Here is a 12137-nt window from a genome sequence, read left to right as displayed (position 1 = left end):
AACTGTTAATACTGAACAACCCAGATATCGGAAATATCCTTCTTCTAGCCCGAACCAACGAAGGATAGAAAGCTCCAGCTGCCCTGACTATCATCATTATTTGGATTATACTACAGGGACTGTTCACACCTATCAACCAGATGTGTCGCATGAGAATTCCTCTGCGCATTATGCCTCTTGGTAACAAGACTGGCTTTCCCCCATTTGTACATATCTTGATGTGGGGAAAGAAATGGCTTGAGTTGTGTAAAGTTGTGCTGTTGTTTGGTTAACTTTCTATTACCTCTGTTTTCTTCCACTTTTTGTTGGTTGTTTACCACTTATGTGGAAAGGGATAAAAATTTTCCTTAAGTCTTGTGATCACGGTTCGTGTACAACCCAAGCCCATGAATGAGGGATATATATATGTTGGTGGTCCGCGAACCTTTTCCTTTCTCATCTTCCGTCCGCGTACGTGAACTAGGGTTTTTACTTCTGCACTATTAAAGCTTCTTTGAAGAAATCAAAAGGAAGGGTGTTTGAGGTTCTCTTCAAGTAAGTAATCTCCTCTTGAATATCTCTTTATGATGATTTCTCGAAGCATGAAAAGAAGTTCTAAAAGCTCAAAATCCTCTAGCTTGAATCCTCATTGTGATCAAAATTCTCTTAGAATTAAGTTTGTGAATGATTCTTGTGCTAGAACTTTTGATAGGATTGCATCCAAAGGTTTTATTCTAGAAAAGAAATTGGAAACCTTTAGTGGATATGAAGAGGATTTAGCTTGCTTCAAAAAGTTCAATCTTGGGAATATCTTTAATGGCCTCGGTGAAGGTTTTGATTCTCTAACAAGGATTTTCTATGCCAACATTCATGATGTTGATTTTAAGAAGATGGAATTCAAATCCATGATAAATAGAGAAAGGTTTCTTGTTAATAGAGAGTTAATTTCAAGGGTCACCAAAATACCGTTGGGCAACGTAAGATTACCTAGACCAAGTGATGAACGTCCTTCATATGATGATATCTCTATTGGACTTTGTGGAAAGAAGGTTGTTTGGAGTCAAGGAAAGTTTCCTACTAATAATCTTAGTATTGCTTTAATGGTGTTTGGAAAACTCGGCATCTCTAATCTTTGTCCCTCCATAATTGAGAATTCTTGGTGGAATTATGAGTTTTCGGAATTGGTCTTCTTCCTTGCATCCGACAATACAAATCTTGATATTTATGGCTTTATCATCTTTCAAATGATGACGATGACTTCTCACATCAAGATGTTAGGCTATCCTTGTTTGATTAGCCAAATTTGTCGTGATCGTGGACTTGATTTTATTGGAAATTCTCTTGGGGTTCCCAAACTTGTTCGTCCATGTACTTTTCGGCGTATAAGGGAAAATGTTCGCAAGCGACAAAGAGGTACTCCTCTTGATATTGAAGACCCTACCACCTTGAGGCTTATTCAAATTTTTTTTACAAGGGTGTATACAAGCTAAATGCAAGAGTGAAGTGCTTAAAAGATCAAGTGTCGTTAATTGGATCCAAGTGTCCTGAGCTCAAGAAAGAGTTGGATTCAATTCAAGCTACTCGGAAATTGTCCAATGATGAAGGTGATGAGTAATGCATCTTCTTATTTTCCTAGTATGTCTTCTATTTGGATTAGTTGGAAGAATAACTAGTGCTTTGAATAGCGATGATTGTGACTACACATAACTATTTTTTTTTTCATCTTCTTGTGTTATTTTTTAGGTTTATTGGTATTAAATTCTAAAAATATTTGGAGGATGATGTTATTGCAGTATTGATCTTTATGATTTTGTGATATTGCAATTTGTTTATGGGATATGTATTGTTTACGTCCGTGAACTTGAAGGTCCCATATTGCGGTCAAAAGTAAAGTCGTTCATGAATTAGTATTCGTATTGATGAAAGGACGAATGGACTTTTGACAATTACAAAATTTATGCCTATTGATAAGCACGCAAGTGAGACATTTTTATACCCACATGTATACTAGTTAGATCTCGATATTTGGCTAATAATGTTGTTTTAAGTCATTTACAGGAATTACAAATGAAACCCGTTCACCCGGAAAATAAATGGCTAAACGATGAGTTGAACGGCATTTGCGACAACAAAGCTCAAGGAAACAAAAGAGGCCGGGCCTGTGGTGGTCTGCGTTGTACACCCATGCTGCCAACCACTCGAGCCACTTGCTTGGCTCTTTCATTTCACGGACAGAGCGAATGGAGGCTAAGAAGATGGACGTGGCAACTCTCCTACCACATTCCTTTTGTGGTCTGTCACTCTAACATCTTCATTTCTTATCAAAAGAAAAGGGATCTGAGCATCAATTTTAGTGGAGGATTTCTCAATTTTCCTAGCTACTATTAAAACCATTTTGAATGGCGAGAGATCGAGATTCAGTGAGAAAGAGCCAAGAGATGAAGATGTTGAATACTTCGAATTTCTAACGTATCAACAAGAGTGGATCTGTGGAGTTTTGGGGTCGAGATTCAAATCAATCATTTCATTCTTTTTCCAACAGCAGCGATTGAATCGTGGGGTTCTCATGTGGGTATGCAACATATATTGAAGTTACAACAGCAATAAACACGGAATTTGGGGGTTTTGAGGTTCGATTTGGTCTGCAATCAATTGAAGAAGTTGGTACAGGCATCTGCAAATGGGGTATTCATTGTCTATCTTTGATGGCGGAAATCGATTATTGCAGTGGTGTTTTTGGTAGTCGTGTGTATATGTAGGATTCATGGGACTTCACTTGCGTTGTGGGTGCTGTAAAGAATTGGAGTTTGCTGTTTTGATGTAAACTAAAATTGGGTTCATGTGAAAGGAATTGAGGGAAGAAATGAGTAGTGTGGATGTATACAGATGTTGAGTTCGAGATTTTGGGGGTCTAATCGATACTAGTTTCATGAAATTTACAGTCTCACTGAACAAGGAAGTGGAGGCGCATACAGGAAAGCAATTGGTTGATTATTGGGATGTATTGTATGGGGTTTGTTGTCGTCCGAGCAGTGAAGTTGGGGTCAGTGTTGGCTGATTTTATTATGCTACAAAGAAGGTGCTTGGACGAGATGGCTGCCAATGATTCATGACTGAAAATGATGTGTTTGTGTGAAAGGTTTGATGGTGTAATGATTCAATGGATGTATGATTTCAGTTCCACATCATCATCTGAATTTTAGGGGTTTGTTTACATGGGTTGCTGAATCACTGGTGTAGAGAGCTGTTTATATCAAGTCAAATACAGTTAACTGATTTCAGATTTTGTGAGCAGAAATATGTGGAAGACGTTACAGCTGTTGGAATGATTTTCCCCCAATCTAAGAAATGTTCGAATCAAGTAGTTAGAGAAGAAGTCAAGTTGTTGCTGTATAAAATATGAGCTTAATCAACCAAGAAGGGCACGCTGGAATACTGCAAACTTAATTTTCTTTTTCTTTCATTTCATTTTTAGTTCTTTTTAACTCTCTTGTGTGTTAGAGTTTTTGATTCAATATTTTTTATGGTTATCTACACAACAATGAGAAGCTAAACCCCTCTCTGCCAAGACTAGAAGGGAAGCTTAATGGGTTCAAGTATCATTTACAGTGATCATAAATAAAGTCCAAGTTTTAATCCATTTCTTTGTCTCTGTTTGATTGCAATTTTGTGTTGGTAGTGTCTATAAACTTCTTAGATTCATTGTGATTTCCGGATACATTGAATACTAGGGAATCCCTGTGACATTTCTCAATCGAGCTTTATGTTAGAAATTTAATTAATTGTCATGAAATGGTATTTGTTTAATTACATTGAGATTCTAATTTGTTATATCTACCGGGTAGAATGAATCGTTATTCATTTCTATCTGAGTTATAATTTGATCATATACATACTTGAATACATTAGGTGAAACCTTAAAGTCTTGGTAGAATTACATCAACTGTTACTTTTTATAATTATGTTCTCTGATTTCTCAATTACAAATCAAAATTATATTATTGCTTTGCTAAACAATTCTTCTGAGCACCAACAATCTTTGTGGTTCGAACACGACTATACTACACTTCTTTATCTTTGATACTCTGAAAAGAGTGATCAAATTTTGGCGCCGCGGGACGGGGATTTTTTAGTGTTCCTTAGAATTAAGTTTTGCATAGGTTTATTTTAAGTTTTGTTTTAGAGTTTTCTGATTTATGTTGCTTCTTAACAGGGAGTCAGATAGCTCAAAAGACTTGGCTACATTAGGAGATGCTACGGGTGCAGGGAACAAGTGTTGTTGCTTCAGTTGTGATTAGGCTGAAATATTGCCGAAATCACAACCATTTGGGTAACATTATATATGTTTCTTGTTTCTTTTGTGTATGCAATATTCTAGGTCTGATCATTTTAATCGACTGCGTAACTATCACCGTTTAGCTAATAGGGTATTAGTGAATCACCCTAGTCATTCAATGGAAGGTGAAGCTGAGAGATTAGCGACTGAGGTTGAAGCTGCTAAAATAGCTGCTGAGGCCGCAGCCAATGCTGATGGACCTAGAACCCCTTGGGATTATTTGCAGCCGGAAAGGACTTCTACACCTTCTTGTATAGTTCTTCCGGCTAATGCTGGCAATGTGTCGATTAAGTACGGGCAGATGCAAGCACTACCTACGTTTCATAGATTGGACTCCGAGAGTCCATACGTACATTTGAAAGAATTTGATGAGGTTTGTACTATTGTGCCTTTTGTTGCTGCGACTCAAGATGTTGTAAAACTGAAATTGTTTCCATTTTCTCTAAAGGAGAAAGCTAAGACTTGGCTGCATTCTTTGCGACCAAATACCATTAGGACATGGAATAAAATGACTAGAGAGTTTCTGAAAAAGTTTTTTCCTATTCATAAAACCATCACTCTTCGCAAAAATACTATGAATTTTTCTCAAAATGAACGTGAGTCTTTTTTCGAGTGTTGGGAGAGGTTTAAAGATTTACTTTGTAGCTTCCCTCATCATGGTTATGAAATTTGGAGAGTTATTAACTTCTTTTACGAGGGTTTGAATTCTGGTATGCGTCAGTTTGTTGAAATGATGTGTAATGGGCAATTTCTGAATAAGTCACCTGATGATGCTTGGAGTTATTTCGATTCGCTAGCTGAAAATGCCCAAAATTTGGATACTTCAGGCACAACGGATAGAAATAAGTCCAAACCCTTAGATAGCTCTAGGCCTGGAATGTATGTGCCGAGTGAGGAAGATGATTTGAATGCTAAAATTGCGAGCTTGCATAGGAAAGTTGATGTTATTCAGAAACCAAATGTAGTTAAGGTAGCTGACTCGGTAGAACATGCTTGTGGTATTTGCGAAAGTCTAGAACACTACACTAAGTGTTGTCCTACGATCCCGACATTTCAAGAAGTGTTACATGACCAAGTAAATTCCATGGATACTTATAAAAGACCATTTAGCTCCCCATATTCAGAAACGTACAATCCAAATTGGCGAAACCATCCTAATTTCAGTTGGAGGAATGGTCCAACCATGAATGGTGTTAATGTTCCCCAAGGGTCGTTATCTAGTAACCCTTATGTGCCATCTCATAAGAATTCTCTTGAGGATACTTCACAAACTTTTACGCAGGGACAGACACAGATAAATCAGAATGTAATGAAGACTTTAGATGAGCTGAAAACTAACATAGTTAGAATTGAATCACGTCTTAATGTTAGGGAGAAAGGGACATTACCTGCCCAAACTCAACCCAACCCCAAAGCCACATTTGAAATTAAAAATTCTAACTTGGAGCAAGCTAATGTTTTCAGGACTCTTAGAAGTGGTAAGGTGATGGAGACTCCAATGAAGGTAAACGAACCTGAGAAGTGTCCAAAACCCAAGGGCGGTGACTGTCACAGTGATACTGAAAACGAAAATTTTGATGTTGATAAGAAAATGCATGCTCCATTTCCCCATCGTTTGTTGTCTACTAAACAGTTGGCTGATAATAAGGATATGCTTGATGTTTTTCAGAAGGTGAAGATCAACATACCTCTCTTGAGCGTGATTAAGCAAGTTCCAGCTTACGCCAAGTTCTTGAAGGATCTCTGCACGGTCAAGAGGAAGCACAATGTGCAGAAAAAGGCATTTCTCACGGAACAGGTAAGTTTTATTCTTCAACATAACACTCCTCCCAAATATAAAGATCCGGGATGCCCTACTATTTCTTGTATAATAGGGGATTTCATGATCAAACAAGCACTTCTGGATATGGGAGCTAGTGTAAACCTCCTACCCTTCTCGGTTTATGAGCAGTTGGGCTTAGGTAAATTAAAACCCACCTCAGTCACTCTACAACTTGCGGACAGGTCAGTTAAAGTACCGAGAGGGGTAGTTGAGAATGCGTTAATTCAAATCGATAAATTTTATTATCCAGTGGATTTTATCGTTTTGGATACTCAACCTGTAGCTAATGCTAGTAAAGAAATACCTGTCATCTTAGGTCGTCCTTTTCTTGCAACTGCAAATGCCTTGATTAATTGTCGAACTGGAATAATGAATCTTTCATTTGAAAATATGACTGTTGAGTTGAACATATTTGATGCATGTAAAGATCCAGGTGGTAGAGATGATATTCATGAAGTTAATATGGTTGAAACATGTGTGCAGGAAAAAACATCTCATCTAGAAGCTAAGGTTCCTTTAGAAGCTTGTCTTCCTAATTTGTTGGATTTCGATGAGGATGAATACATTGAAGAAGTTAATTCTTCAGTGAATTCATCCATGTTGCTGGATTTGGATAAGTGGCAGTCTAGATTTGAGTCACTCAAAATCAGTGAGACCGAGCAATTGTCTCCATCCGTAGAATTCCCAAAGCCCAACCTTAATTCCCTTCCGAGTGAACTGAATCATAATATTTTAGGACAAAATGAAGATGTTCAAGTTTTCATTCCATCTGAACTTAATGATAAATAGAAGACAATGCATTCACATGTTCTTAGGAAGCATATAAGTGTCGCAGGATGGAGTATTGCAGACATAGAAGGGATTGATCCTAGTATTTGCACACGTAGGAAGTCACAGCTAAATGAACTTCATGAGATTAAAAATGGGGATGATACGAACTGCAAATGTAAAATGAAATTGTTTCTTGATAAGCATGTTATTAGGGAAATAATTGAACCATTTCTTTGCTATGATTCTCATTTGCACCACTTTTCAGGTAAGCTTAAGTCACGATGGAAAGACCAGTTCAATGTTAAAAATGAATTTCGTGATTATACTGTTGGCATTCAAAATCCTAATAATAACAACATCTTCAAGATTAATGTGCAGCGTTTGAAACCATTTTTGGAACTTGTGAATCCAGAAGTCGATACCACGACTCTGGAGGATCCTTCTTATAATTGATTGGCTGTGTTTTGCAGATGTCTGGATGGAGAAATAAAATTCAACACTTTAGGGAGACAACCCTTGTGTTTGTGGGTATCACAGCTGAAAGCCCTCACGAGACAGAACTCATCCTCTTGTGCGAGCTTGAGGTTTAAAGGCTTGTTGCATGAGCCAAATGCAATCGAACTGACCTGCGACAATGGTAAAATAATGTAGTTTTATTCTTTTCTTTATCATGAATAATATTTTGTGCTCGGCTGATTACTCCTTTCCACTTTGAACTGTTTTCAACCACTGCCACGTTGGGGACAATGTAGAAATTAGGTTGGGGGTGGGGTAAATTAAATCCATGCTTTTATGATTCTCTGTCTGCATATTCAGGTTTCATTGTTTCATTGCTTGCTTGTACTTTTTAATCCAAAAAAAATAAAAATGAAGTGATAATTTTACATGATAAGATCAGCTGTTTAGCGATCTTTCTACACTACTGTTTAGTGGTTTTTTTTTTGCTGTTTAGCGGACATTTTTAATCCAGCTGTTTAGCGGATTCGTTTAGTTGTTTAGCGGACACCCTTAATCTAGCTGTTTAGCGGATTTGTCTTGCTGTTTAGCAGATATTTTTCAACCACTGTTTAGTGGTTCCGTCTAGCTGTTTAGCAGACGTCTCTCCATATCCAGCTGTGTAGCGGATATACTTTTTTCTTGTTTTGCTCGGGACTAGCAAAATGTAAGTGTGGGCGAGTTTGATAAGCACGCAAGTGAGACATTTTTATACCCACATTTATACTAGCTAGGTATCGGTATTTGGCTAATAATGTTGTTTTAAGTCATTTACAGGAATTACAAATGAAACCCGTTCACCCGGAAAATAAATGGCTAAACGATGAGCTGAATGGTGTTTGCGACAATAAAGCTCAAGGAAACAAAAGAGGTCGGGCCTGTGGTGGTCTGCCTTGTACACCCATGCTGCTAACCACTCGATCCACTTGCTTGGCTCTTTCATTTCACGGACAGAGCGAATGGAGGCTAAGAAGATGGACGTGGCAGCTCTCCTACCACATTCCTTTTGTGGTCTGTCACTCTAACATCTACATTTCTTATCAAAAGAAAAGGGATCTGAGCATCAATTTTAGTGGAGGATTTCTCAATTTTCCTAGCTACTATTACAACCATTTTCAATGGCGAGAGATCGAGATTCAGTGAGAAAGAGCCAGGATATGAAGATGTTGATTACTTCGAATTTCTACCGTATCAACAAGAGTGGATCTTTGGATTTTTGGGGTCGAGATTCAAATCAATCATTTAATTCTTTTTCCAACAGTAGTGATTGAATCGTGGGGTTCTCATGTGGGTATGCAACTGATATTGAAGTTACAGCAGCAACGAACACGGAATTTGGGGGGTTTTGAGGTTCGATTTGGTCTGCAATCAATTGAAGAAGTTGGTACAGGCATCTACAGATGGGTTATTCATTGTCTGTCTTTGATAGCGGAAATCGATTATTGCAGTGGTGTTTGTGGTAGTCGTGTGTATATGGAGGATTCATGGAACTTCACTTGCGTTGTGGGTGCTGTAAAGAAGTGGAGTTTGCTGTTTTGATGTAAACTAAAATTGGGTTCATGTGAAAGGAATTGAGGGCTGAAATGAGTAGTGTGGATGTATACAGATGTTGAGGTCGAGATTTTGGGGGTTTAATCGATACTAGTTTCATGAAATTTACAGTCTCACTGAACAAGGAAGTGGAGGCGCATACATGAAAACAATTGGGTGATTATTGGGATGTATTGTATGGGTTAGTTGTCGTCCGAGCAGTGAAGTTGGGGTCAGTGTTGGCTGATTTTATTATGCTACAAAGAAGGTGCTTGGACGAGTTGGATGCCAATGATTCATGACTGAAAATGATGGGTTTGTGTGAAAGGTTTGCTGGGGTAATGGTTCAATGGATGTATGATTTCAGTTCCACATCATCATCTGAATTTTAGGGGTTTGTTTACATGGGTTGTTGAATCAGTGGTGCAGGGCTATGATGGTTGCTATTGATGGGGAATTTTGGTTGATGTTTACATTGACTGAATTGTGAGAATTTACAGGAAGAGAGCTGTTTATATCAAGTCAGATACAGTTAACTGATTTCAGCTTTTGTGAGCAGAAATATGTGGAAGACGTTACAACTATTGGAATGACTTTCTTCCAATCCAGGAAATGTTTGAATCAAGTAGTTAGAGAAGAAGTCAAGTTGTTGCTGTATAAAGGATGAGCTTAATCAACCAAGAAGGGTACGCTGGAATACTGCAAACTTAATTTTCTTTTTCTTTCATTTCATTTTCAGTTCTTTTTAGCTCTCTTGTGTGTTAGAGTTTTTGATTCAATATTTTTTATGGCTATCTACACAACAATGAGAAGCTAAACCCCTCTCTGCCAAGACTAGAGGGGAAGCTTAATGGGGTTGAAGTATTATTTACAGTGATCATAAATAAAGTCCAAGTTTTAATTCATTTCTTTGTCTCTGTTTGATTGCAATTTTGTGTTGGTAGTGTCTATAAACTTCTTAGATTCATTGTGATTTCCGGATATATTGAATGCTAGGGAATCCATGTGACATTTCTCAATCGAGCTTTATGTTAGAAATATAATCAATTGACATGAAATGGTATATGTTTAATTACATTGAGATTCTAATTTGATATATCTGTCGGGTAGAATGAATCATTATTCATTTCTATTTGAGTTATAATTTGATCATATACATATTTGGATACATTAGGTGAAACCTTAAAGTCTTGGTAGACTTACATCAACTGTTACTTTTTACAATTATATTCTCTGATTTCTCAATTACAAATCAAAATTATATTATTGCTTTGCTAAACAATTCTTCTGAGCATCAACAATCTCTGTGATTCGAACATGACTATACTACACTTCTTTATCTTTGATACTCTGAAAAGAGTGATCATCTATGCAGTCATGTATTTGATGGAAAATAGGATGATATCTTTTGTTTGACAAGGATAAAGTCTATTATATCGTTATGATGGAAAATATAATAGATCCTTGTATGTTATCCACGGTATTGATCTTCAATTATCCATTTTATTATGTTTTACCGTGAAGGCTCCATTGTGTTTCTTATGTTGAGCACGATACAACTAAGTCGATTATTCTTATTAGCTTGTTGGTTGTTCCATGAGATGCTACATGTTGAGCATTAGGAACTAAATTAATCAACCAGTTTGGTTATTTAGTTTGTACTCCATAAGTTTTCTTTCTTATGTCGAGTACATGTACGGTTAAGGTTGTCATATTCTATGATGAACTTAGTCGGGGTTCCATAAGTTCTCTTATGTTGAGCCCAAAATAATTGACTTGATTACTTCGGTGGTTAGTTTGGTTGTTTGTATTCCAATTAGATTAATTATAGGTTCTCTTGTAATTAATCTAGTTGAGTTTTCATATATTCCACAAATTCTTTTGTTGAGTATATGAACGGATATACTAATCATGTTCTATTGGTTAATGTAGTCGTATACTCCGTAAGGTTTTCCTTATGTTGAGTATGTGAACGATTAAGTTAGTCATCTCCATATGATTACCTTAGTCGTAGCTCCGTAAGTTTACTTATGTTGAGCACTTTCAATTAAATTGATCACTTTGTGGTTTGATTTAATTGCGTTTTCAATTGAATTAATCATGGGTTTACTTGTGATTAATTTGGTTGAGCTTTGGATATAGAAAATCATTCCTATGGTTTTTGGTGTCTAATTAAAAAATCTTTCTTTTCTTTCGAAATTAAGGTCGCTCTTGTTGTTCTTTCGGGAATGACATCAAATGTGGGAGAGTTCTTTTGAACTTGTGCTTAATGGTAATATCTTGCGGGGTATGCAGCTGTGGAATTTTATAGGGGTTATCTTGTGTCTTAAAACTCCTTGATGAATGCATTTAGCTTCAGCTTTATGATTGCATCTAAAATAAGTCGGTATGTATTTTTTTTTAGTCTATGGAATGTCTCTTGTGGAAATTTCATTATGATCCCGTTCTTGTACCTTTGCCAATTTTATTGACAAAAAGGGGGAGAAATAATGTAGTTCACACTACAAATACATATGGTTTTCGGATCATTGTGTAAGGGGGAGTGGTTTCCATGATCGAGATGGAGTATTGACTAAGGGGGAGTGATACATATCACCGTAGTATTATTGTTAAATACGTGATACAATTGGACTTTGATATTACATAATAATACTATGACACTGTATAATAATGATCGAGAATCTCGATTTCTCTCATTGTTATAGCTACGGATCTTCAACAACGGTGATGCTAAACTTACAACCTTTGGGATCATTGGAGTACTTGGAAGGACGAAGATTTCAGGGAACGTTGAAGATTAGACTATGTAATAGGAGCCACTAAAGTGTATCTTTTTTGTATTCCATATGTATTAATAGTTTTGTCACTAAAATTGACAAAGGGGGAGATTGTTAGAGCATAGCTAGGTCGACCTCGCATGCGTTTCTATCTCAAGCATGTTTGTCAATCTTACTGATCAAAACTATGGGTCTTGATTTCTAGCCTACATAGCTAAGTCTCGGACTAGGATAGAAAAGTGTAGTTGAGCTCAAGGACTTCACGGCGATTCATCATACAACGACGAAGATCTATACAAGGAACCGTGGAACTTCATCAACAAAAAGGTATGTGGAGACTTGAACTTATCTATCATTCAAAAGTCCATCTATTCTATCTCCTACTTCTTATGAGACAAAAGTCGTATGCTATATAGTCTAGATCATA

The 12137-nt window shown here is 36.9% G+C and overlaps 1 protein-coding gene across 2 annotated transcripts; it reads left to right on the top strand.

Moving 5' to 3' along the window:
- The first annotated feature begins 2273 nt into the window (after window positions 1-2273).
- LOC113299117 lies at window positions 2274-9838 on the top strand. Of its 2 annotated transcripts, XM_026548061.1 has the most exons (4): window positions 2274-4688; window positions 5985-6113; window positions 7379-7545; window positions 8181-9838. In XM_026548061.1, the coding sequence occupies exons 1-3, from the start codon at window positions 4344-4346 to the stop codon at window positions 7496-7498; spliced, it is 594 nt and encodes a 197-aa protein (XP_026403846.1). In that variant the 5' UTR covers window positions 2274-4343; the 3' UTR covers window positions 7499-7545; window positions 8181-9838. The 2 variants fall into 2 exon arrangements, with proteins under 2 accessions (XP_026403846.1, XP_026403844.1); XM_026548059.1 differs by having other exon boundaries at window positions 5985-7545.
- Window positions 9839-12137: the final 2299 nt, after the last annotated feature.

Source organism: Papaver somniferum, chromosome 7, assembly GCF_003573695.1.
Source record: "Papaver somniferum cultivar HN1 chromosome 7, ASM357369v1, whole genome shotgun sequence".
Lineage (NCBI taxonomy): Eukaryota > Viridiplantae > Streptophyta > Magnoliopsida > Ranunculales > Papaveraceae > Papaver > Papaver somniferum.
Note: the sequence above shows the minus strand (reverse complement) of the source record. Positions and strands in the feature narration are given on the sequence as shown.